We start from the raw sequence: 26,385 nt of genomic DNA on the forward strand, positions 1-26,385 counted from the left end.
GGGGAATTTGGGCCCACAAATTGCAGAGGGCCCCCGGGCCAGGCTGAGGCTGTTTCCAGGCAGTGCCCCAGGGAGAGGAGACGAACCAGAGGGGCGACCGAGCCACCGGGCCCGGGAGGGTCGGAAAAGGAGGCGGACAAGAGGCCCGAGCCCCAACGGCTGGAAACCCGGCCCTGCGCCCAGGCTGCCCTCGTAGCTGGGATTCGTCTGCTTCCCTGCAGGCCCAGCGCACCATCCAAGTTAACCAGGTGTGAAATGCACACTGCCCGGGGCCGGGCGACCACCTGCCCTCCAGGCCGGATCCTCTCCTGCCCCCCCCCCCGCCCCCCTCCCCGCCCCCGGCTCAGCCTCCGGGCAGGGCGTGCTTCCGGTCACACCTCACGGGTGAGCCTGGCCCTCAACGCCCACCCTGGGGGCTGTCCAGCCGCCCGCCGCATGCGCGCACGCCGGTGAAGGCATCTGAGCTCTGGCTTCCAGAAGCATCCGTGTCCCCAGGGGTCCCCCGTGAGGGCTGGGCGATCACAGGCCCAGGCCCCCGTCCCCGGGGGTCCTGGGTAAGCCCCGTGGTGGAATCTGCCTTCCCAGGGCCTCTCCCGTCGCCACGCCTGAGAAGGCGGCGCAGGGAACGTGACCCGGGCCTCGTCCCCGCTCCCCTGCGTGTGCCGGGTACCCCCCGCCCGCAACCTCTACAGGGAAGCGCCACGCCTTTCTATGAAAACCTAACGGCACCTGTCATCCTTAGTTTTCCAGGTGGCGGCCATTCTCGCTGGGGTGGGGTGGGATCTCACTGTTGTTTTGATTTGCATTTCTTTCACGGCCGGTGATGCTGAACTTCTTCCTGTGCCTCTTGGCCGTTCTCATTTCCTCCTCAGAGAAGTCTCTCTTCAGGTCTTGAGCCCATGGGTGGAGGGGACAGTCGGTTCTCTGAGGATTTGTTTTGGAGGGATTTAATTTTTTGAGTCGTACGTATGTTTTAGATACGGGGCCCTTGTCTGTGTATGGCCAGTGACGATCTCCCAATCTGTGGGGTTTCTGTTTGTCTTGCAACCTGTGTCCCTCGCGGGGCAGAAGCGCTGAAGTTTGATGCAGTCCCATTTGCCCAACCTTTCTTTGATTTGTTGCTTCTGGGCCTTTAGTCAGGAAGTTTCGGCCTGTGCCAAGGAGCCCAAGTGTTTCTCCTATTCCTTCTTGCAATGTTTTCAGGGTATCTGATTTTACCTCGAGGTCTTTGATCCATTTGGAATTGATTCTGGTGCAAGGTGATATATAAGGATCTAGTTTTAGTGTGTTACAGGTGTTGAACCAGTTTTGCCAGCACCATTTGTCGAAGAGGCTTTCTTCCATCCTATTTTTTAGCTCCTTTATCAAAGATTAAGTAGCCAGAGGTTGCCCCCATTAGTAAGGAAATGGAAGGACTTGGAAGAAATTATACTAAGTGAAGTGAGCCAGACCCAAAGAAACAGAGACTCTATGGTTTCCCTCATTGGGAATAATTAGTACATGCCTAGGATAGTTCTAGCAGAAGATCACAATGGCTCAATAGCTATGTCCAGATGAGCACATAAGATAATGCTAATTGAAATGAACTCCAAGTTATGGAAACAAGTGGTTTATCATTGTTGTTTTTTTCAATATACTGTGTGAAATTATGCCCTTTTTCTTTTGTTTTTCTTTTCTGTGGTTTTACCCTTGATATCACTGTAACTGATTCTAGTGCCCTGGATATTGTATATATGTGTATTGAAGCTAGGGAAGGGAAAAGGAATGGCAAAAGATAAAAAGACAAAACAATGCAATAGCAATACTTACAAAACTATATGGTGTAAACCAACTGTACAACTCCCGGAGGGGGGTGGGACTGGGGAGGGGAGAGGCAAGGGAAAAATGAGGGAGGAGGTAACCAGTTGGATAAGAAATGTACTCACTGCCTTATGTATGAAACTGTATCCCCTCTGTGCATCATTTTAGCAAGAAAGAAATGAAAGAAAAGAAAAACCTCAATTGCAAGGTGCCTCCGACGGCGCAGTTTTCCGGGGACTGGCCGACCAAGAGCCGCTGCCTGTAGCTGGGCCCCTGGGACCGTCCCGGCCCCTGGACCACAGATGGCAGTGGGACGTCTGGGCTCAGAGCGTTAGGTCTGGGGTGTCTGGTATTGGGGGGAGGAGGCGACTGTGTGCAAGCACAGGGCCACGGGTGTTTGCATGGTACAAGGGGACCATTTCCTCCTCTCTCCAAGCCGCCATGTAAACTCCAAGTGTGGGGGTGAGTGTCTGCACCCCGCTGCCCACCTCCCAGCGGGTGGGGCTTAGGATGGCACCCATCCCACAGGCGGCTCCGTGCTGGTGTCCCTGTAATCTGAGAACAGGCAAGGCTGTATGAGGGCTGACTGCGGGCCCGGTGGGGAGGGCTGACTGGGGGCCCGGTGGGGAGGGCTGACTGGGGGCCCGGTGGGGAGGGCTGACTGGGGGCCCGGTGGGGAGGGCTGACTGCGGGCACGGTGGGGAGGGCTGACTGCAGGCCCAGGTGGGGGAGGGCTGACTGCAGGCCCGGTGGGGAGGGCTGACTGCGGGCCCAGGTGGGGAGGGCTGACTGCGGGCCCAGGTGGGGAGGGCTGACTGCAGGCCGGGCCCCGGTGGGGAGGGAGACCCAGGGCTGACGGCAGCCCTCGGGTCCTGAGGTGTCACCCAGGCACCGGCTGAGCTCACACACACACACACACACACACACACACACACACACACACACGCGACCCGCAGACCCCTGCCCGGGAGGGGCCCCGGTACGCAGCCTGGAGGGGCCGGGCCCCCGTCCCAGGAGCAAGGCCGAAGCCGTGGCCTGGCCGCCCTGTGCCTGCAGAGGGGGGCTGGCACCCCTAGAGGATGCGGGGAGCCCAGCCCCGCGCCCGCAGGGGAGGCTGCTGACCGCGCCCAGGCCCAGGCCCCGCTGGGCGCCTCCTCGCCGGCACGGGCTGACCCCCTGTGCCACGGAGCCCAACACCAGGCCCGACGGTACCGACGGTCCTCGCGCAGGGCCGTTTGCTCTTCCCACGACCCCCTCCACGGCGCTCGCGAACCTCCGTGATCTTAAGCAAACACGGTCCTGGCTGGCACCGCTGAGTAGCACAGAGTCCCGGCCCTGGCTCCAGGGCCCCCGGATCTGCTGTGGGTGGAATTATTCCAGGGCCGCCCCACCCCTCCGAGCGCCCCTGTTCTCCCCGGGAGAGCCCTGGCTCAGGAAGCCCCTCCGGACACGGGACCCGTGGCCGCCCTTTAATGGGCCCCGGGGAGACCGGACACCCACCCGGGACACGACGGGAGGCGGTGTTCAAGCTGTCCCCCTCTAGCCAGGGAGGGACACCGGAAGCGCCCCCAGGCTCAGGGGGTCTGCCGCTTCTGGCTCCCCCGCGTGGCTGGGCTGCCCCCCCCCCCCCCAGCGGCCTGCCGGAGAGGCGCTGCTGTAAGCAGTCAACCCACTGTATAGACAAGCAAGCCAAGAGGAAGCCCAGGACCCAGACGCCACCTGCTCCCCCCCCCCCCCCGGCAGAGCGCAAAGTCTTCCCACAGCCGACCACTTTCACTTTTTATTGTTTGTGTGGTTTTGTGCTGGGATGGGCCTTGAACTCAAGGCCTGCGCACGGTCCCTTCGCTCTCTTGCTAAAGGCTGGTGTCCTGCACCTGAGCCACAGCTCCACTTGCGGCATTTTGCTGGAATCTCATGGGCGGGTTTTCCTGCATGGGCTGGCTTCGAACCATGATCCTCACACCTCAGCCTCCTGAGTAGCTAGGACGGCAGGCGCGAGCCACCAGTGCCCGACACGGCGTCACCTCTGAGTCAATAGACTTGGAACAGACACACCAGCCGACACTTTGTCCACGTGCAAAGCTGCCACCCCAGTGCCCGCCCAGCCCTGGCCCACTGAGAGCCCTGGGAGGCCAGCTCTCACCCAGGCGGCTCCGGCCAGCTGAGGAGGACCAGGTACCTGGCTCATCTCGGCGGTCTGGGGCTGGCCCTGGCTCCCGACTGACCCGTCCGCCTGGCAGGCAGCCATTGTCCCTCTACACACGGCAGGGTCCCTGTGTTCCCAGCTGGTGGGTGAGGGGAAGCTGTCTCCCAAGGCCCGGGCAGGCCTACCCGCCCCTGTGCCTCTGCACTGGACACTCCCTATGAAGGCCAGGGGCAGCAGAACACGCCTGCGGGAGTAGCGTCTTCTCAGCCCATGCTGGGCCCTCGCCCAAGCCCAGGTTGGAGAGCCCACGGCCCTCCCGTGGCCCCGGGAAATTGGCCACTGTAATCTGTCGGGCCTGGGACGTCCCACCAAGGCACGCAGGAGAAGGCTGCTGGTCTTCCAGACCCCTGGGCACCCTCTGCTCCCCACTCCCGGGACCCAGGAAGCAGCCTTGCCCCCAGGGGCCCGCGGCCAGTGCGGAGCTCAGTCCCCTTCTCGGGAGGGCCTCGCCTCTTCCGGCGGCTCCTGTGCACCCACAGGCCTGGCAGGGAGGGTGGGAGGCCTGCTGCCCGGTGCCCGGTGCCGGTGCCCGGTGCCCAGTGCCCTGCAGGCCTCCCGCCTCGGCCACTCCCCAGGGCAGGAGACACCGTGGCATCTGGCGGGTAAGCACCCATGGCCCTGCCGGACATCCTACTTCTCCCACAGAAGAAAATGTCTGAAGCTGAAGACTCGTGCAGGTGAAGCGGAGAGGCCCCAGACCCCGGTGCCCACGGAGGAGAGACCCCAGACCCCGGTGCCCATGGAGGAGAGGCCCCAGATCCCGGTGCCCACAGAGGAGAGGCCCCAGACCCCGGTGCCCACAGAGGAGAGGCCCCAGACCCCGGTGCCCACGGAGGACAGGCCCCAGACCCCGGTGCCCACAGAGGACAGGCCCCAGACCCCGGTGCCCACGGAGGAGAGGCCCCAGTGCCCACGGAGGAGAGGCCCCGCAGTGGCGACCTCGGTCTTCCTATCACAAAGCCCCTGCGTGTGCCCACAACTAGAGCGGGAGGCCGGAAGCACGGTCAGTCCCACTGGCCACCTAGGGTAGGAAGGAGCCGTGGAGGAAGACGGTCCGCCGGGCCTGTGCCGTGGCTCCCAGCCTGACCCCTGCACAGTCGGGGCAGGGGCCGCCACGCTCGAGCCACAGGACATCATAGACACCGGCCACTGGCCTCGGGGGGATCGGTGCCTCGCCCGGGCGCCCTAAAATCGCAGCAGAACACCGGGTTCTGCCTCACAGGCTCAGCCTGCCCGGCAGACTCTGGCGAGGGCGTCCTCCAGAGGGAGCGAGCAGGGCACTGACGGCACAGCCAGGGCAAAAGGCCGTGGGGGCCGAGAGAACTTTCCAGACAGGATTCAGGGGTGTGATCGTTGGAGACCCGCCTTGCCCGACACCTGGCCTTTTCCTTCCCTGTGCCCAGACAGAGCCCTGGGGCCTCCCAGCCCCCTGCCCACACGCCTGGGCCACCTCGACCGAGTCGCAGCAAGGTGTGGGGACCCCTGGAGTGGCGGGCTCGGAGGCGGGCTCCCCCAGCGCGCGCCGGCTGCGCGTCCCGGGCCGCTGGGCCCCGACGGGGGAGCGTCTCCGTGCTTCCCCGCGCGTTCTCGGTCCGCACAGTCTCCGTGCTTCCCCGCGGGCTCTCGGTCCGCGCAGTCTCCGTGCTTCCCGCGCGTTCTCGGTCCGCGCAGTCTCCGTGCTTCCCTGCGGGCTCTCGGTCCGCGCAGTCTCCGTGCTTCCCCGCGCGTTCTCGGTCCGCACAGTCTCCGTGCTTCCCCGCGCGTTCTCGGTCCGCACAGTCATCTCCGTGTTTCCCCGCGCGTTCTCGGTCTGCGCAGTCTCCGTGCTTCCCCGCGCGTTCTCGGTCCGCGCAGTCTCCATGCTTCCCCGCGCGTTCTCGGTCTGCACAGTCGTCTCCGTGCTTCCCCGCGCGCTCTCGGTCTGCAGTCTCCGTGCTTCCCCGCGCGTTCTCGGTCCACGCAGTCTCCGTGCTTCCCCGCGCGTTCTCGGTCTGCGCAGTCGTCTCCGTGCTTCCCCGCGCGTTCTCGGTCCGCGCAGTCTCCGTGCTTCCCCGCGCGTTCTCGGTCTGCAGTCTCCGTGCTTCCCCGCGCGTTCTCGGTCTGCACAGTCGTCTCCGTGCTTCCCCGCGCGTTCTCGGTCTGCACAGTCGTCTCCGTGCTTCCCCGCGCGTTCTCGGTCTGCACAGTCGTCTCCGTGCTTCCCCGCGCGTTCTCGGTCCGCGCAGTCTCCGTGCTTCCCCGCGCGCTCTCGGTCCGCGCAGTCTCCGTGCTTCCCCGCGCGTTCTCGGTCTGCAGTCTCCGTGCTTCCCCGCGCGTTCTCGGTCCGCGCAGTCTCCGTGCTTCCCCGCGCGTTCTTGGTCCGCGCAGTCTCCGTGCTTCCCCGCGCGTTCTCGGTCTGCGCAGTCTCCGTGCTTCCCCGCGCGTTCTCGGTCTGCGCAGTCTCCGTGCTTCCCCGCGCGTTCTCGGTCCGCGCAGTCTCCGTGCTTCCCCGCGCGTTCTCGGTCTGCGCAGTCTCCGTGCTTCCCCGCGCGTTCTCGGTCTGCACAGTCGTCTCCGTGCTTCCCCGCGCGTTCTCGGTCTGCGCAGTCTCCATGCTTCCCCGCGCGTTCTCGGTCCGCGCAGTCGTCTCCGTGCTTCCCCGCGCGTTCTCGGTCCGCGCAGTCTCCGTGCTTCCCCGCGCGTTCTCGGTCTGCAGTCTCCGTGCTTCCCCGCGCCTTCTCGGTCTGCGCAGTCGTCTCCGTGCTTCCCCGCACGTTCTCGGTCCGCGCGTTCTTGGTCCGCGCAGTCTCCGTGCTTCCCCGCGCGTTCTCGGTCCGCGCAGTCTCCGTGCTTCCCCGCGCGTTCTCGGTCTGCACAGTCGTCTCCGTGCTTCCCCGCGCGTTCTCGGTCTGCAGTCTCCGTGCTTCCCCGCGCCTTCTCGGTCTGCGCAGTCGTCTCCGTGCTTCCCCGCACGTTCTCGGTCCGCGCAGTCTCCGTGCTTCCCCGCGCGTTCTTGGTCCGCGCAGTCTCCGTGCTTCCCCGCGCGTTCTCGGTCTGCAGTCTCCGTGCTTCCCCGCGCGTTCTCGGTCCGCGCAGTCTCCGTGCTTCCCTGCGGGCTCTCGGTCCGCGCAGTCTCCGTGCTTCCCCGCGCGTTCTCGGTCCGCGCAGTCGTCTCCGTGCTTCCCCGCGCGTTCTCGGTCTGCACAGTCGTCTCCGTGCTTCCCCGCGCGTTTCTCGGTCCGCGCAGTCTCCGTGCTTCCCCGCGCGTTCTCGGTCTGCACAGTCGTCTCCGTGCTTCCCCGCGCGTTCTCGGTCTGCAGTCTCCGTGCTTCCCCGCGCCTTCTCGGTCTGCGCAGTCGTCTCCGTGCTTCCCCGCGCGTTCTCGGTCTGCAGTCTCCGTGCTTCCCCGCGCGTTCTCGGTCCGCGCAGTCTCCGTGCTTCCCCGCGCGCTCTCGGTCCGCGCAGTCTCCGTGCTTCCCCGCGCGTTCTCGTCCGCGCAGTCTCCGTGCTTCCCCCGCGCGTTCTCGGTCCGCGCAGTCTCCGTGCTTCCCCGCGCGCTCTCGGTCTGCGCAGTCTCCGTGCTTCCCCGCGCGTTCTCGGTCTGCACAGTCGTCTCCATGCTTCCCCGCGCGTTCTCGGTCCGCGCAGTCTCCGTGCTTCCCCGCGCGTTCTCGGTCCACGCAGTCTCCGTGCTTCCCCGCGCGCTCTCGGTCTGCACAGTCGTCTCCGTGCTTCCCTGCGCGTTCTCGGTCTGCGCAGTCTCCGTGCGGGACGACCGCCCCAGGGGAGGGCGCAGGCTCCTCAGAGCCGCAGTGCAGGGACGGGCGCTGCTCGGGGTCCCCCCCACCCCCCGTCAAACATCCCAGGGAGAGCGCTGCTCTTGCCACCTCTCATGGCTCGCCTCGGGCCTTCTGCGGCTGGCCCGCGTCAGGCTCTGCTGCGAGGGGGAGTCTTCAGATGGGTCGGCAGGCGGGGGGTAGACAGACGGACAGACAGGTAACAGGCAAGCGGATAGGTTACAGCTTAGAGGTGATGGGTAGGTAGATAGGGAAGTAGGGGAGCGATGGTAGACAGCAAGTCGGTAGAGGTGCTCCATCTCTAAGCACAGACAACCGGGGACACAAATCAAACCCACGCTACGCGCCACAGGCCTGCGGCCCCTCCCTCTGCCCCGAGTGTCAGAGGTCACAGACTCGGGCCCCCATTTCCGACCGGCCAGGGCGTCCCCCAGGTGCAAAGCCGGAGCCGGGCTTTCGGGAAGAGGCACTAGCGCGGGGCTCGGGGGGCCCCCCCGGGAGGAGCCGCGCCACACCGCCCCCCCCCCCCCCAAGGCCAGGCGTGTCGGTGCCATCTGTAAGGAATCTCCGTCTGCAGTTACTTTACAGCTCGGGTTTCAGCCTCCCCTCCGCCTGTCAGCGTTGTTTATCCTCACTCGCCGCCGCGGCTGCGTCCCTCCGCCTCTCCTCACCGCGCCGCTCTGCAGAGGGCTGTTGGCGATCCTGGGGCCTTGGCTCCTCGCGGGGGAGGGGGGGTCCCCGTGTCCTCCGTGTGGCCGGGCCCGGCACGCGGAGCGCACGTGAGGACCGGGCCCGGCAGACCCACTGCCCTCGCCCCAGCCGGGTTGATTGAGGCGCTGGCCCCGGGCAAGGGCTTCCCGTGCGCCTGTGTGTGCGTGTGTGTGCGCGTGCGTGTGTGTGTGCGTGTGTGTGTATGTGTGTGTGCGTGTGCGTGTGTGTGCGTGTGTGTGCGTGCGTGCGTGTGTCCTGCGTGCGGCCTCTCAGGCAGCAGGGCCACCTGAGCGGACTGGCGTCGGGGCCCAGCGCCCAACTCGGGGCCCGCGTGCCTCACAGAAGGCTGACGGCCTGCCTGGTGGGGTGGCGTCCCCCCCACCCCCCACCCCAGCCCACTCGCTGGCCAGTGGGGAGCAAGAGACAGGTGCGATTCAAACGCCCCGCGTGCGGTCAGCGGGCCACAGTCCCTGTCCCCCATCGTCACCCCGCGGAGCGCTTGGGTGAATGAGTCCAGCGCCTCTTTAATCTGCCAGCCTGGACGTGACGCTTTAACAGCCACCATGTGTGCGGCGTGAGCGTCACTGAGCAGACGTCCAGCCAGGGAGATCTTCCTTGTACCACAGCCCGGTGTGGAAGGGACATTGGCACAAGTGGAGCAAGTGCCCTCCGGAAGTCCTGGACGCTCCCAGGCCCCACACTGGACGCTCCCGGGCCCCGCACTGGACGCTCCCGGGCCCCGCACTGGACGCTCCCGGACCCCGCACTGGACGCTCCCGGACCCCACACTGGAGGCTCCCGGACCCCACAATGGAGGCTCCGGACCCCTCAATGGAGGCTCCCAGACCCCGGCACTGGACACTCCCGGACCCCGCACTGGACACTCCCGGACCCCGCACTGGACGCTCCCAGGCTCCACACTGGACACTCCCAGGCCCCGCACTGGACGCTCCCGGACCCCTCAATGGAGGCTCCCGGACCCCGCACTGGACGCTCCCAGGCCCCGCACTGGACTCTCCCGGATCCCGCACTGGACGCTCCCAGGCCCCGCATTGGAGGCTCCCAGGCCCCACACTGGACGCTCCCAGGCCCCGCACTGGACACTCCCAGGCCCCGCACTGGACGCTCCCAGACCCCGCACTGGACGCTCCCGGACCCCGCACTGGACACTCCCAGACCCCGCACTGGACGCTCCCTGACCCCTCAATGGAGGCTCCCGGACCCCGCACTGGAGGCTCCCAGACCCCACACTGGACGCTCCCGGACCCCGCACTGGATGCTCCCGGGCCCCACACTGGAGGCTCCCAGGCCCCGCACTGGACACTCCCGGGCCCCGCACTGGAGGCTCCCGGACCCCGCACTGGACACTCCCAGACCCCGCACTGGACGCTCCCAGGCCCCACACTGGACACTCCCAGGCCCCGCACTGGACGCTCCCTGACCCCTCAATGGAGGCTCCCGGACCCCGCACTGGACGCTTCCAGGCCCCGCACTGGACGCTCCCAGGCCCCGCACTGGACGCTCCCGGGCCCCGCACTGGAGGCTCCCAGGCCCCGCACTGGACACTCCCAGGCCCCGCACTGGAGGCTCCCGGACCCCGCACTGGACACTCCCAGACCCCGCACTGGAGGCTCCCGGACCCCGCACTGGGACACTCCCAGGCCCCGCACTGGGGGCTCCCGGACCCCGCACTGGACACTCCCAGGCCCCGCACTGGAGGCAGGCTCTGTTCTGCGAGCTGTTCGCCCTCTAGGAAGACATCGGTCCTCAGCCAGACACCGACGCCAAGACTACGGGGGGGCTCGGGTGGCCCTCCACCCTGGGTGACCAGGGCCGGACCGGCACCTCGTCCTTGGACACCAGTCGGCAGGCCAGCCTCTGAGCCAGCCGCCACCCGGTGCCCCCCGGGGTCTCAGAGGGGACAGAGGAGAGCAGTGGCTTCTGGATGGAACTGGAAGGACGAGCCCCGGGCCTCGCCACGGCGCCCGGGGGCTGCAGAGCCGCCGGCCCGCTCCCCGCGCCCCCGGTCCCCGCGTCCCGGGAGCCCAGGCCGCCGTGGCGCTGCCCCGCGTGGCGGGGGAGGGGCCGCCGGGCGGGGGCGGGGGCCGCAGACACTTTGGTTTCTTCAACAGAGCCACTTGTGGGTGATTGAGTGAGGACGTGCCCGGAACAATCGCGCAGTGTCTGCCTAACAGTGTGCCATTGAGCGGCTGAGAGGCTTTTGAGGTGGGGGACGGATTGAGGAGACGACATTCCTCACCCCACGCCCGCGCCCCGCGGAGCCCCAGATGTTCCCCGAGAGGCTCCGCCGCCTTTGAACCGCGCCTCCGCGCCCGCCCCCGCCCCCGCCCCCGCCCGGTGCCTCCTCTGCTCCTCTGCACCCCCCCCCCCCCGCTGGCCACCGCACCCAGAGCCTCGTTCCCACCACCACCCGTGCGGAGGAGCCCACGCGCGCGGGCTCGGCGCGGACACAGGCGTCCTCGACGTCCCGGGAGCGGCCCCGTCCTACTCGCCCGGGAGCCCGCGGGCCCAGCCCAGCGGGGGTCCTCGAGCTGCGGGGGGAGGGGCCCAGGGGACAGCAGAAGTGACCGACCCCAGGTACCACCTCCGGGGCCGGGGTGGCAGCCGGGCCCCTTAGCCACCTGGAAGCAGCTGAGCTTCCTCTGGGAGCCTCCCACCCGCGCCCGGGGCACACTCTCTAGGAGCGGCCCAGCCTGGCCCGGGCCCTTGCGCTGGCTCTGGGGACCCAGCCCTGTTCTCGAAAGTACAAACAGCAGACTTGATCTCTCACTCCGGGACGGGCTGACACGAGGCCTGTCTACCTGCTTCTAGGGGGGGCCCCCGGGACGCCCTGGGGGGCGAAGGAGACGGTTGGAACCGCGCCAGGCGTGCAGGGGTGATCAGTGAAGGCGGAGACCTTTCCACGCTGCGAGCCGGGACGGCTCCTGGTGGCGACGGACGCGGGCCGGCGAGGCCGCGGCGCTGACTGGGGAGGGTTCTGCGGGGCGAGGCGGGGCTCGGGCAGCCACAATGGCTGCCACGCTCCTGGGGCACCGTGAAGAGCGGGATGAGAAACGGCTTCATCACGGATTATTGGGGGCCACACTCAGAGCGTGTGCTATTTGTGGTGCCAGGACAGGGGCTTGAACTCGGGGCCTGGGTGCTGTCCCCTCGCTCTTGTGCTCAAGGCCGGTAGTCCGCCATGTTAGCCACAGATCCACTTGCGGCTTTTTGTGGATGAGCTGGCGTTACGAGCCACGGGGACTTTCCTGCGCAGATGGGCTCCGAGTCGGGGTCCTTGGCCCCCGGCTTCCCGAGTAGCTTGGGCGGCAGGCCTGAGCCCCCAGCGCCTGCTGAAAACGGACGGTACGGGAGCCGACGCCGAAGGGCGAAGCCCACACCGCGCCCTTCACCGCCACTGGGGGCCCCCCACGCGGCGGCTGCGGTCGCCCGCTGTCCCTGTCTGGGCTGAGGACAAGCCTCAGTCTGGGCTGAGGTGACCTCCGGCCCGCGCCACTGCGCCTCGGCTGGGTCAGATGCCAAGGCAGAAACCTGAGGCCGCCACCTCGGGCCGGGGTGCACGGCCTCTGTTTTCTGTTTTCCCCGGCACCCCAGGACACGTGTCTCATTAATGAATGACTCGACTGCCCACTGACAACCGGTTGAACACAGCCGCGCCCCCCCAGGAGACGGACATGCTGTGTCGGCCTTAATTAAACATTCCACGGGAAGGTGTTCATCTCTGGGGAATTCCTGTCCCCTGCCCCCCCGGGGAGGGGTCACCGGCGGACAGTCCCCCCGAGTGCTCAGGGCCAGCCGGATCCCGGCCAGCACCCGGGAGCGCGAGTCCCGCCCCCCTGCCAGCCTTGCCGCGCCGTCTCCTAGCGGGAGGACTGGCCGGCCCCCAGACGTCGCTTGTCCCTAGACGTCTTCATCCCGAGACTGAGATCCAGCCTTGATTCCACGGGCACGAAATGCAAGCAATCCCTCCGTCCCTTCCCCGGGGCAGGTGCACAACACAGAAGCCACCCCGGGGCGGGCCGCACGCGCCACCCGCCCAGCCGTTGGGAGGAAGGAAGGAGGGAAGACGGAAAGGAGAGAAAGGAAGACACCGCGCCCAACAGCACGGATCCAACTCTCCTGCCTGCAGCCAGAACAAAACCAGAACTGGCTGCGACTGGCTTAGATGTCAGAGCCAGAGGCCGGAGCATCCCAGAGCAGCCCCAGCTGAACCTACCCCGAGGGCCGCTAGAAATGTGCTGCGCAAACCCCGCCTCCCGTTGGGGTGAGCACGATCTCCAGCCACGGGGCCCTCTGGCTGCGTGAACACTGGCGGGGCGCATCCGTGAGCTGCGGACAGCTCCGCAGGCCTGACTGTCGGGCAGGCAGCCAGGGGGCTCTGAGATTCCAATGGATTTCTGGAAGCAAAGTGTTCAGACCACCCCATCCCAGTGCTGCCGTTGCAAGCTCGTTCGCACGGTGCGCTCAGGAAGGGCTACCAGCCACACTCACGGAGGTCTGGACTGGGGGGGGGGGTAATGAATTAGGGGGATTCCTGGTGTTCCCATGAAGAGGACTCCAGATATCGCCTCACACGTGGGCTCTCTACGGACCTTGTGGCGCCGGAAGCGTGAGGACTCTCAAAGGGCGGGCGGGGGTCGATACCAGGCCCATCCAGGGTGTTTCCCGGAGGAGCTGAGGGGCCGGCTCCTTTCCCGTGCCGGCCACGCCTCGGAGAAGCCGCACACGTGTGCAGTTTCCACCCCTCACCCGCTCCAGCAACCGCCTAGAAATGACCCAGAGCCCCTTGCATGCGGCCCCCTGGTGCCAGGGCAAAATTAAACCAGGCTGGACGGCAGCGTGGCGTTTTGCTGACTAGCCGTTACTTCCTCCCTCTCGGCCGCCTGGGCCGTAGGTGGGTTTTATAGAAACCAGAGCCAGACGGGGTTTTAATGATCGTGGCCACCAGGGCGACCGGGAGCCTGATACTTGTCCCCAAACCCCGAGCCGGACATGTTTATTGCACAGGAAAGGGGCACGTGCTGGGCTGGCGGCTTGCGCGGGGGGGGGGGGGGGGGGCCCAGCCGCCCGCACCTGCGCGGCCCCCGCCCGCCCCCCTCCGGCGCGGAGAAGGCTGGGTCGCCGCCGCGTCCCTCTGGGAAACACACGCGGCGGGAAGGGATTCCCCTAAGAAAAACAAGCCAAACAGAGACCTGGATTCATTCCTCCGAGCCAGAAGCCACTTGGCTGCTGACTCCAGCTCTGCCTTCACCGTGTGTCCATTCAGGAGAGGGAGAGCCGGGTGGAATGGCCAAGTGCAGTCCCACCTCTCAGTGGATGTCTCTCCACCCCCCCCCTCCAGGGTCAGGAAGAGGGGAGGCGGTGTGAGGCTGTGTTTGGGAAGGAAGGAGAGGCCATGAGGGGCGAGACTTCCTGGCTGGCGTAAGATCTGAACCCCCATTCTTCTTAGGTTTGGGGCTGCACCACAAAGCCACTCACCTCTAGGCCTTAAGACACCCCTCCCCCCCCAGCCCTGGGTCGTGAGGGTCTCAAGTGCTCCTGGCATCCCCCAAGTCAGACAGGGAAGAGAGACACGGGGGCGGGGGCCCGTGCTGGGCAGCTGGCAGCCCCAGATGTTAACCACAGGCCAGGGGTAGCCAGGCCTGGCGATAGCACGGCACACATAAATACTGCTTAAGTGGCTCTGTCACGAAACCGCAGCCTCCTTTCCATTCTGCAGGAGCCAAGGTGATTAATGAGAATTATCATTAGTGCTAATCAGAGCCGTTTGGCGGAGGCTGGGGTAAAAGGAAGTGCCCTTTGTGGGGCCACGGAGATCACTTTGAAAGGTGTCGGTTGCCTGTGTCTGCATGGACGCGCACGCGCGTGAGCACACGCGGGCGTGACCCCGCGGGCGTGCACGCACAGGGACGACCCTTTGGGGCTTGCTAGCAGGAGCGGGTCAGGACAGATAGGGAGGAAGGAAGGGTAAAAAATAGCCCTGTCCTGGGCAAGAAGGGCTCTCACCAGGCCCCTTGCGGGCCGCCCCATCCCAGCCCGCCGACAGCCAGAGAACACGGGCCGCGCGCGGCCGCGGCCGGGCTGGATTCTCCCCCGCCGCCGCACCAAGGGCATGACTTCATCCGCTTGGCGGCCGCCGGCAGACCGCGCCAGCCGGGCCCAAATCAGAAGCGGGGCGGGGGGCCGGGGCCCCGGCGGGAGGGCGGGCGTCCCGGGCGTCCGCTTCCCCTGCCTTGGGGAGCACCCTGGCCGCCGCCCGGGCCCTCCGTGCGGGAGACGCCCCGGGAAGCGCGGACAGCGCGGCCGCGGGTCTCCCGGTCGAGTGACTTCCAGATACAAAGTGTCCTTGTATGGCGAATATCAATTCAGAAAGGGGCTAGTAGTAAGCTGAGAATATTTGGATAAACTTGACAGCCCCGAAGACTGAAAAAGCCCTTTTGTTCCCCCGCGAGAAGACGGCCGCCCCCCAACACGCCGGGGTCCCTGGAGCCGCTCCAGAGAAAACCGAGGTCGGAGCAGGAAAATGATTAGGGCGTCTCGTGAAAGATCTGTACTCGCGCTCCAGTGTTTATTATTATTTATTTTATTTTTTATTAGAATGTGTGGTTAACATCCTATTGCATAATACCGGGCCGGGGCTGTGTCTGCGACACCGCAGCCAGTCTGCCCGGGTCTGCCGGGGACAAAGACCACTTTGTGGCGTGGCGGGGGCGGAGGGGGGGGCGGGGGGTGGGCCGCACGTGGGCTTTATTTTGCTCGGCTTTGTTTTCAAGATGTTGGCAGCCGGTTGGAGAAGGTGTGAGCATCTTCTGGGGTGTGTGTGCGTGTGTGTGCTCTGACCAGCGAGGAGATTGCTGCTGCTGGGCCCTCCGATGGTGGGGGGTGGGGGGCGGGGAGCCCCCACTTCCCATGAGGGAAAGGAAGCCGGGTGTGTGCGCGGCTTCCTGCCGGTCTGGCGTGGACGGGGCCTCATCCAGGAGAGCCCCCCCCCCCACCCCGGGCCTGGGCTGCGGCTGAGCGGGCGAGGGCCCCTCGAGAAGGTGCCGTTCCGCCCATCCCAAGCCCAGCACACCGACGGCCAAAGAAAGAAGCAGCTTTGGGGGAAAGCCTGGGACGGGTGAGCCGGTGTGCCGGTGGTCCTCCAAGTGTCCCGCGGCTCACAGTGAGGGGGGTCGGTTCTAGAAACGTCCATAGGGACCAAAACCCCACAGTGCTTCGGTCTCCTGGGGGGCGGGGGGCGGCTCCGTCCACGGACCGACCACCTCCCCGGGCTCGCCATACCCACCATCGCTACGCCGCCAGACGCTCCAGTGCGCTGGAGGAAGTGAGAGCAAGGAAAATGCGGGTACCGGCTCAGCACACACACACTTGGGGGGAGGAGGTCTTTTTTTGCCCACGGTGGGTTGAACCCACAGCCGTGGAAGCGAAGGGGGATAATGAGGGCGGACTGTATATTCAAGTATACACTATTGCCCGTGGAAGTCGTGTGCTTTAAGGTAATTATACTTCCAAATTTATCGTACGTGCTCCTGAGACTTCAATGGCTTGCTAGGGTAGGTGGGAAATGCAGCGATTTTAAATGTTAGAGTTCTGCTGTCTTTTTCATTAAGCTTTTAAAAAGTAAAGTCGGGTATCAAATTAAAAGAAGCTCATCTTCAACACACTTGGGGAAGAAGTGATTGAATAATAGTCAAGGTGTTTGCTTCTATTTTTAAAAATTATTTTATGCTGGGTCCTGACAGCACAGGCCTTGGATGAAAGCTGAGATTTGGCGGATCAAAATTTGAGGCTAGCCTGGGGTGGGGGGGCGGGGGGGGCGGGGGGGCGGGGGGGGGGACTCATTAGACTCTAAAATGATCTGCAAAGTAACAAGCCACGAAACAAGGCTGGAGGCATGGCTCCAGCAGGAGATCACCAGCTTCTATATAAGCACAAAGCCCTGAGTACAGAAGTACACCCTGTCTAGAGAGGAAAACCAAACAAAGATCATTGAAAATGAAAGTCAAGCGATGGGTGTTGAGAGAAAGAGGTTGGAAAGAAGCTGCTGTGGAGTTGAGGCCCCTGGCACCGAGAAGGGCTGAACCTTCTCAAGGAGTGGCAGGAAACCTTCCAGGAAACAGCCCAGCGGTCCCCCACCAGAGGGGAGGAGGCGTGTGCAGAGCGGACGTTCCTAACCAGCCAGGGGTAGAGCCACCCTGTTGTCCTTCCCGCCCCCTGCAAGCCATTGCTGAGATGGCCCAGCCCAGGCCACCGCCCGGGTCAGCGCCGACCCCCGGCTCGGAGGTCACAGCCCCCCTCGGGAGCCACCACCAAAGCAGGGCTCCGGAGGGGGGTCTGAGGAGACTCAGCCACTAGAGAAGGCTCCATGATGGGGTCTCCACCAGTCCCCAAGGACGGTACCCCACATCTCCCCCCACACCGCTCCTACCCTGCGAGGCAGGGCTCCGCCTTGGCGGGGGGGGGGGGGGGAATGCCCAGCCCAGTGGCAACTGCAAGGCCACCGGCAGCAGCCAGGGGGCGCTCTGTCTGGTTGGATGTGCTGTCTCTTTCTTTTTCCGGTGGACTTGGGTTCACATCCTGAGACCATTGGTAGGAACAGATCTGCAGAACAAGTTGGTGTCGGGGCCTCCTGGGGGGAGGAAACCCAATGTAACCTCTTCCTCTGTGCTTTTTCCGGGGCAGGGGCAGTGGCGGGGAGAGGGGGGGGGGGATACAATAGCAGAATCCACAAAGGAAGACCCTGATGAAATACTCTACACCCCCAATTCAAATTCTGGGCAACTAATTGGCTCCATTGTGCCCCACCCACCTACTCAGAGACTTCTGGGTAATTGGCTCCATTGCCCCCCCCCCCCCCAGGCTGACAGATGCGATCGGGTCACCGCGCCTTGTGAGGAGGCTTGTCATGCCTCTCCTCCTCCTCCATTTCACCTCCTGGGCTCCCATGGGTGTTGGACGTGCCTGGCGCAGACCCGGAAGATATTGCTGCACGGGGCACATCGCGTTCCTTTGGGAACGGCCGTCCACGGTGGCTGGCTAGAACCCAGGGAGGGGGGGGTGCGGCGGGGCGCGGCGGTTCCATCCGTTTTCAAGGCGGGCTTGGCCATTCCCAGGTGCCCGCCTGTCCTCGGCCCGCTGCGGGGAGGAAGCCGCCTTGGACCCCAAGGGGTCCCCCAAGGGGGATGCCTCAGGCCGCACCCACGCCTGAGGATGGGCTCCGTGGGGAGAGCACCCGTGGCCCCTGGCTAGGGTGACAGCCAGCCCAGCGTCCCCGTCTCCCGGGTCTCAAGGGCTCCACCTCCCGTGCCGGGATCGCTGGCCACGAGAAGGGGGTGGGCTCACCGTATCATAGTCCACGGGCCCGGGCCCCTCTCCACTCACCCAGCTGGTGTGGCCGAGCTCCAGGCAGAGAAACAATGTGGGAAGCAGAACCACCGCGATAAATCACCCGGAGGGAAAGCATGCTCCTTGCTCAATAAAGCCAACACAAAGGCCGGGGCCTGGCCAGCAGCTTTCCTTGCACAGATACCTGGGCCCACTCAGGCAAGCAACCAGCGTTGGCTATTTCTAGTCCTTCCAAAGACAACATGGGCTGTACCGAGAACGTTGCCAATGACCATTTTTGTATGTCAAAGAGCAGCAAGGACTGTTCCTTTGTAGGGATTGGCAAGGTACTCGCGTGAACTTGGCCTGTTGAGATTTGAGCTATTTCCCAGAGCTGACCTCAAAACATCAGGCTGACACGGAAGGCGGTGAGTCACCGGCGGCTCTGCCCACGTGCCCCGGGGGGAGGCAGAGCGTCCGGGCGTGGAAGGCACCAGACAGAACTCTGCGGCGACTGGGCACCTACTGTGCGCCCAGCCACCGCCGCGGGGAACGTGGGTCTCCTTACTCGGTGCCCCGGCGCACATTGCTCAGGACGGCGGCTCGGTAACACTGATCTGAGAAAAATGTCAGCCCTGGCGACCCAAGGGAGGGCCACTGGGAGGACCGGCAGGGCCTTCGCAGACCCAAGGCGGGGAGGGAGGCAACAGGGACAGACTGGAAGGTGAAGACGAGGAAAGAGACCCGCGCGCGAAGGCAAGCCCAGGGAGCCCGGCTGGGCACCCTCCGCTGTCTGGAAGCCGCCCAGCACATTCTTTCATTTCCCGAGCGTGAACGGAGCCCCGCCTAGCTCCGAGGCCCCGGCCGTGGTGGGAGACGAAGGAAGTGCAGTGGAAAATGACGGGTCACAGCCGAGTCTCCCCGGGGTGGGGGGGAGGGGCGGAGGCTGGGAAGGGGTCCCCTGTTCTTCCCACTCCGCCACTTCTGGAAAGGGCGTCCTCTTGTGTGTTCTGGTGGCCGCTGAGGAGGCCCCGGTGGTGGGGGCAGGCTGTGATTGGAACTCGGTCCCTTCTTGGTGGATCTACCCACGGACGCGCTCATCTCTGCCCGCCCACCCGACGTCCATCTGGACATGCGTTCATTCGCCCCGCCAACTATTGTACGTACGTCCAGCCAGCCAGCCAGCTACCGTTCAGCTCTCATCAACCCGCCACTCATCTATAGACATGTGTGTGACATGCATACAGCTACTTGTCCATCAACCCCCCATTCGAAATCCACCACCCGTGTCTCCTTCCCCCAAAATGCATACCTAGAGCATCCCTCCACCCACCCATTCACCCGCCCGGCACCCTCCCACCCATTCCCGGAGGTATTCCCCGCCTCCCAACTGAGCGCTTGTTGCGGAGGAAGTTCGGGGAACGTGCCGTGTGTGCGTGGCCTCCGCGCGCAGGGAGGGGAGAAGCGAGCAGGCCAGGACGAGACGGGGTACCCGGTGAATAGCGATGAGAACGGGAAGGTGGCCGCCCGCGCCCGGCGCCCACTGCCCGCCCCCTCCAGCCAATTGCGGCAGTCCCTTGTGCCTTGGTTTCCCCACTTGCGATGCGATTCGGGGTAGAGGTGGGACAGTGCCCGACGACTGGGGTCACGGGTGCCGGCGGCCACCCCCGCCGTGGGCGGAAGCAGAGGTGGTCCCCGCATCTGTGGCCTGCGGGGTGGGGGTGGGGGTGGCCAAGGGTGAGGTCGAGGAGCTCAGGGCCTCGGCGTGAGCCGGGCTCTGCACACCGCCCTGCGTTGGGGGCCGGGCTCTGCACACCGCCCTGCGTTGGGAGCCGGGCTCTGCACACCGCCCTGCGTTGGGAGCCGGGCTCTGCACACCGCCCTGCGTTGGGAGCTGGGGGGAGGGGGGAGGGGGGGCGGGACGGCTTGACCGCCCTCTCTGTGGGAGGCACGGGGTTGGTGCTCTCACGAGCCATCTGCTGGCTGCTGTAGACAGGGACGGCCACGGGAGAGGATGTGGGGTTGGGGCTTCCGGAAGCTGTGTGCTAAGGGGTCGATGCCGCGCTGGACATCGACCAGGGAGGGAGGGTTCCCTGGGCAGAGCTTGCCATGGCCGGGCCCTGGGCTCCCACACCGAGGCCTTTGTGTAACCAAAAGCAAGAACTGGGCTCACCCCTCACCCCAAAGGTCTCGCTCCCACGGGGACTGGGAACCCACGTGCCTGCTGTTTCTGACCTTCCCCCTCTTCCCCCCCCCCCCCGCCCCGCCACCACGCCCGGTCACCGCGTGCTCTCTGGGCGGAACTCCTGCCTGGTCCACCAGCCCTGCGCCTGGCCCCCATCGAAGAGCCGCAGGGAGGAGCCCCGCACCTCCCGGCCTGGCTCCGCCCCGCGAGGGCTTCCCGCTGCCGGGCAGGCAGGGCCTGCTGGCTGGCCGGCAGGGTGCAGCCACAGGCATGCCGTTTGAGGTTGTGGAGGGATTTGCTTAAGCTCTTTTATGATCAAAACGCAAGCCAAAGCAAAGGCCGCTTGCTCCAGAGGGTCAGGCCGAGGCTTCGCCGGCCAGCGATGTCCAGGCTCTAGGATTCCACCGCTTCCTCTCCCAGCCCCGGGGCAAACTCGGGTCTGGAAGACCTCCGCCTTGGAACCAGGCCAGACAGCAGGCGCAACAGGGGCCGAGCAACCGCCCCGTGACCTTCCCCCTCCCTCCCAAGACTTGGGTCAAGGATGGGGATGGGCCTGAGGCCTGCGAGGGGGGGGGGGCGGACAGGCCCCTCCGTGGGCCTGCACGAGGCGAGCTTTTGCTCGGGAAGCCTTGGCGGGTGACACAGCTCTGCTGGCGGCGTGGACTCGGGGGACAGCCGGAGCAGCTACCCCGGCCGGCGCATGCGGGGAGCAGCCTTACGACGTCCTCGGTCGTGGTCCGCCCATCACGAGGCCGGGGTTGGGGCACACACGGGCCCAGCGTCTGCCTGGAGCGCCTGGATTTCTGTGACTCGGAGACCCAGAGAGCCATGGCCAGGAGCCTCTGCAGGGCCCGACAGCGGGGCAAGCAAACACAGCGACTCCCGCCATCCCTGAGCGCTTGGGGTGAGAGGCTCTGGGGGTCCTGGCCCCTCAGTTTCCCCAGCAGATTCAAGCTCAGCCCCGCATCCTTGCCTTCCATTTTCATCCAAGGGCCAGCATGCCCACTCCCCATGGGCAGCCACACTCCCCCCCCCCTCCCCAGGGGCAGCCAGTGGAGATGCGAAAGCCCGTAACTGACGTGACAAGCCACCAGTGCCAACATGGACCAGCCAGTGGTTGGAAAGGAAGTCCCGCCCCCGAGCACCCAAGTCGGGCCAGGGCGAGGACACCGGAAGAGTGTTTGAATTCAAGTCACAGGAAGGGCCAGTGACCCGGCCCCTGCGGCAGACGGCGAGGGACCGCCCTTGTGGTCCGGGGTTTGCCTGGCTCCTCCCCTCGGTTATTTGCCTGAGACCCACGTGTGTAAGGCCCCCTCCCAGGTGGAGCTCAGCCCACAGAGGAAGGGCTAGAGGGAAGAGGTCGGATCTGAACAGTGTCGAAGGGACCGAGGGCACAGAGGAGCAGCCAGAGAGAGAACCGAGGAGAACTAGCTGCAGGGCGAGCTGGGCCCCGGGTCTGGGTGTCTGGCTGAGGACACAAGGTCTGCGCCCCAAGAGCTGCGTGGCTCCAGGTTGTGTCTTGGGGAGACGATCTGTGAACCCTGAGATTCTTGCCACGTAGCTCAGAGAGAGGCCTTCGCGTGGCCTTTGCGTGTGAGGGGAATTGTAGCCTGCGAAGACCTGTGCGGACCCCGGGAATGCCACAATCTGGGGGCCCCTCACGCGCTGCTCGGCCTAACTCTGAACCAGGGGGATCTGCCCGAGACCCACCCAGGAGCCAGGTGACCCAGCGTGGACCTCAGGTGTGCGGCACCGTCCCTGTCATCGGGGCTCCAGCTGGCCAGGCGACAGGCAGCTCCTCCAACGTTCCAAATCCCGGGCCGAACCCCGAGACCCCTGAGACTCGGCCCTCCCTCCTCCCCCCTCCCTCCTCCCCCCACACCACTGCACAGGGCGGTGGAGGGCAAGGTCAGGAGACCCGACTAGCTTCTTCCAGAAGTCAAAAGAAAAGTGCAGTCGTTAGCTCGTTCACTCGCTCTCCCCCTTCCTCCCTCCCTCTCCCCTCCCCCCTGCTCCCCTGCCCGTCCAGCCTCCCGCCCCTCGGGCTGAGCAGGCTCCGGCCTGCTGCCCGCCGCGCTGCTCCTCAGCCCTCGGCCGCGTGGGCCCCAGGCGCTCACGAGCGTGGGCCGGGGATTGACGAGCTCGTCCACACCGCTGAGTCCACACCGCGCCGCGGGGCTTTCCAGAATGCCTTCCCTCCTTCCGTCACAAGAACGCCCTTTCTGTGCAGCTACCTGCGGGCGCCGTAGATCCTAGCCGGCATCGTGTGTGTGTGTGTGTGTGTAGCCACTTTGCACGTGGGTGTGTGTCTGTGCCAGTGCCCACGTGCCCACCCTCGCACCAGGCTCCGCAGCCCGCCCAGTGGCTCGGGTCAGTTCGAGGATCCTTCAAGCGGGGATCCGGGGAGGAGGTTCCGCCCGGCCCCCGCCAGCTCCGGAGCGTGTGCAGGCTTCGGGGGGGTCGCGGGGGCCACGCCCGAGCCCATCAGGCGAGCTGGCGACAGACGCCCGGCGTCCCCCCCTCGGCTCAGCCCCAGGGCCAGCGCCGCGGAGCAGCGTGCAGGAAACCTCCAACGATGGGCAGAACGCGCTGTCGAGGTCGGAAGGGCTCCCCGTCCCCGAGCGGGGGGACGCGGCGCTGCTGCCGGGTGACTCATGAGTTGGGAGGGCGGGCGGCGGTGTGGGGGGGGCCAAAAGGCCGAGCGAGGGCGGGAGAGGAGCCGAGCGGATTCCCCACAGGGTCTGGGGTCCCGAGACCCGGCCCCCGGCAGAGCCAGGCTGAGGGGTGGAGACCAGGCCGGGAGCCACGGTGCCCTCGGAGCCGCGTGTCTGCCAATGCGGGCCAGGAGGATGTGGCCGGCCGGGCCACCTCCTTCGTCATCCCCTCCCTCCTCCCCATGCCTGTCCCTTGCCTCCTGGCCTGGCCAGCTGTCGGCCTCCTGTGAGCTCCCAGATGTGGCTCCCGGCTGCATGACTTCACGTCGGGGCTCAAGCCCGAGCAATGGCCTGCTTCCCAGATGTGGCCGGACGTGGCGGTCACCCACATCGGAAAGGGTGGTCCCTGGCCCGGCTGCCCCGTGCCTGTGCCCTGCTGTACACGGCAGACCTCGACACCCCCCTCCAGGGCTCGGCCATCACCAGCCCTTCCTCCTAGGAACCCCGGAGCCCAGCAGGTTCCGGCCACAGGGCACGTGCGGACCCCAGAAGGCTCCTCCTCACTGTCCAAGAGGCAGGGCTCACGTGCTCACGGGGGGAGGGGGGGCGGAGGGGGGCCCTGGCCAACAGGCGTGACTCCACTCTCTAACAGGACTAAAGGGTCGGGGGCTGGGGTCGGGACGCCCTGCCCCGATCAGATGGCGCCAGCGGACACCTGGGAGGAGGCGCTGGGCAGAGGGCAGGGCAGACCACAGCTCTGTGACCGGGCACCTGGGGGAAGGTGGCCTCACCCTGGCCTGGTCCCTAGGCGCCGAGAGGGACGGCACCACGCCCGCTGTGCCGACCCAGCTGGCACTTCCATTTGGAGAGGAAGTCCAGATCATGGGTGGGCGGGGTCGGGGCTGGGGACAGGGACGGGGCTGGGCTCTGCCCCGCCACCATTGGCGTTCTATGTGCCCTCTTGTGCCGCCACCTGCCTCCCATACCCGGCCTCTGACACGCAGGTGCTTTGTGGGGCTGTGCCCAGCCCGCCCAGCGTGGCCAGGCCTGCAGAGCGACCCTGGCGCAGAGGCGGCGGGGGATGCGGGGCGGGAGGCTCCGTCGTCTGACCCGCGTCCCAGAGAAGCGGCCGCACAGCCCCCGACGCGCGCGCGCCCGCGCCCCTGCGGCCCCCCGCGGGAGGGGCTGCGGCGAGGAAGCCCTGGCGCCAGCCCAGCCGTGGGTGGGACCGTTCTCGCACTCGGGACCGTTCTTGCTGGGGAGTTTTTCCACAATACTCATGCTGGGGGGGCGGGGGTGAGGTCCCCGCGGGCCCGCTCATCCCGAGCCGCGGGCCGCTGTGGCCCTGGGGTTGGCTCTGACCGCGGCTTGCTCTTCCCACAGCAGATCTCGGAGGAGCTGGGCAGTGAGAAGTTCTGCGTGGACGCGCACCAGGCCGGGACCGGCAGCTGGCTCAAGTACATCCGCGTGGCGTGCTCCTGCGACGACCAGAACCTCACCCTGTGCCAGATCAGCGAGCAGGTGGGCCTGGGGGGGGGGGGGCGCCGTCCCTCGGGGCCGTCCCTCGGGGACGAGGCACCGCGGAGAGAGCCAGCCTGCGCCGTCGGCGTCTTCCGTCCGGCCCTGCCCTGCCGCGCGCGGGGCGGGCGCGGGGAAGGCCCGCGGGCGCCCAGACCCACAGCGGAGGGCGGGGGGTGCGGGCTCTGCCACCCCCAGGAGGCCACGTGTGCCCACGGCTGCCTGCCGCTTTGCCCCTCTCTCTAACCTCAAGTGTGTGGGTGTCGCTGGGGTCTCTCCGCGCTCCGTGTTCGCTAGCAGGGTTGGTTCTTGCCTAGATCTTTGGGCCTGCGGGTGAGGTTTCATGGGGCGGGGGGGGGGGGGGGGCTCAGAGCTTTTAAAACCACTCACGAAGCCCACATGACAAAGGCCACATCCACTCGTATCCTAGGCAAGCTATTAAGACCGGCTCGGGCTCTTGAGTAGAGAAATGCTCTGCATTCAAAAAGTGCCATGAGTTCACCCCGCGGGGCTGCCAGAGACTGCTTCCCCAGGGGCTTGCCTCGTCCGTGTGGGGACTCAGTCTGGCCCCAGACAGGGCTGTGGACCTGCCTCTGCCACCAGGGCCTCCATGGCTCTCGGAGCCCAACATCTGGAAGAAAGGGACACTTTCTGACTGCAGAAAAATGAACAAGAATGCAGAATCGAGGCAAAAGAATAACCCTCCACATGGAAACAGAGCTCGCAACACCTTCTTCTGCCGCCAGATGAAAATGCAATTGGGTGGAGCCCTCAGTTTGGGCCATGCAGGCCCCAAACATCTCCCTGGGGAGCCCGGGGCTGCCAGGGGGGGGGCTGTGGGGGGGGGAGCTGGGCCCTGGGCCCGGAGGGTGCCGGGCCACCGCCGACGCCAGGGTGGACAGCGGCGAGGGCTACACGTTGAGCGGTGGGAAACAAACGCTGATCAGAACTTCGCCCATGGAGGCAGGCGCGCGGGTCCCTCCGTGCAGCCAGCATGGCAGCAAACGCGCCGGAGCCACCTCCTCCAAGAGAAGCTCGTCTCCAAAGATCCTGGTGTCAGCTCCGTGGGGGGTCCAGATGGAAGCCTCTCCGTCCAGCTCCACCGTCTGGGGATGCTTGGGGGTGGGGGCGGTGGATGAAGAACACCCCTGACCCCTTGGTGTGTCCAACCAGTGCGTCCCCAACGGTACCGCCCCCCCCCCCCCCCCGCAGCCTGCTCCGAGCTCCGTGCTCACCTTGGGCGCTCACCTGAGGTAGGTGTCACGGCAGACGCCTGGGACACCGCCTTCCCTCCGGGCGTCTCTCTCTAACTTAGCCTCGGGGGACGCATTCTCCCCGGTTCAGGCCCGTGGGAAGAATAACAGTTACACACCCAGCAGGAGATGCGAGCTTTGCCAAGAAGAGCCCAAGGCAGAACTTCCTCCCGCGGCGTGGCTCCCTTCCCCGAGGGAGGACAGGCCCCCATCCAGACCCCACGAGCGCACTGGGGGGCACCCCGGATTCCCACCACGCCGCCTCCCCCCAGCTGCCCCTGGCCTGAAGACACCAATAGGCCACCTGGTCGGTCAGCTGGGCCCCCGGCAGTGGGCTGGAGGACGGAGCCGTCCAGCCTGGGTCAGAAACTGCTAGGAGCCGTCAGGCCTTTTCTTCCCATCCCCAAACCTCCGCGTTGAGTTTTGATCACCCAAGGAAAACGAGCTGTTTGTGAGGCTGCATCCAAGGCCCTGGAATGAGAACATGTAAACTCAGCGTATGAGAAGCCGGTGGAGTCTCAGTCAACATTTCCTGGTTAAATGAAGTGGCTTTTAAGAAGATGGTTTCCAAAGAGATAATCGGTTCAAACCAATTACCGAATAGACTCTCAAAAGCCCAACTTCTGTTTCTCCGGACAGCTGCGACCCCGCGGAAACCCCTGGGCCCCGGGTCCCCACCACAGTCCCACGAGGCAGCCAACTGACCCCTCTCCGGGCTGACATTGAGCCTTTCCAGAAAGAGTAACCATTAAAAAAAGGTTTCTGAAGACAGGCTTCTCTTTGAAGAGGAAACGTTACCCGGTATTAATGGAGTTCCTCAGACTTCCAGCATCCCACGAGGTGTGTGCCAGAATGTCCAGGAAGGCATGAACACCACACACTGCCACACGTGTGCACAGGAGTGTGCATGTGCACAACCGTGCCTGTGCTTATCTGC

General features: G+C 65.7%; 1 protein-coding gene across 1 annotated transcript in view; it reads left to right on the forward strand.

Moving 5' to 3' along the window:
• The window catches only part of Prdm16 (PR/SET domain 16), a 143,456-nt gene that overhangs the window by 81,333 nt on the left and 35,738 nt on the right, over positions 1 to 26,385 (forward strand). Inside the window, 1 exon segment of the mRNA XM_048350111.1 lies at positions 24,061 to 24,198. Within this exon segment, the coding sequence (XP_048206068.1) occupies positions 24,061 to 24,198 (138 nt within the window).

Source organism: Perognathus longimembris, chromosome 7 (assembly GCF_023159225.1).
Source record: "Perognathus longimembris pacificus isolate PPM17 chromosome 7, ASM2315922v1, whole genome shotgun sequence".
Lineage (NCBI taxonomy): Eukaryota > Metazoa > Chordata > Mammalia > Rodentia > Heteromyidae > Perognathus > Perognathus longimembris.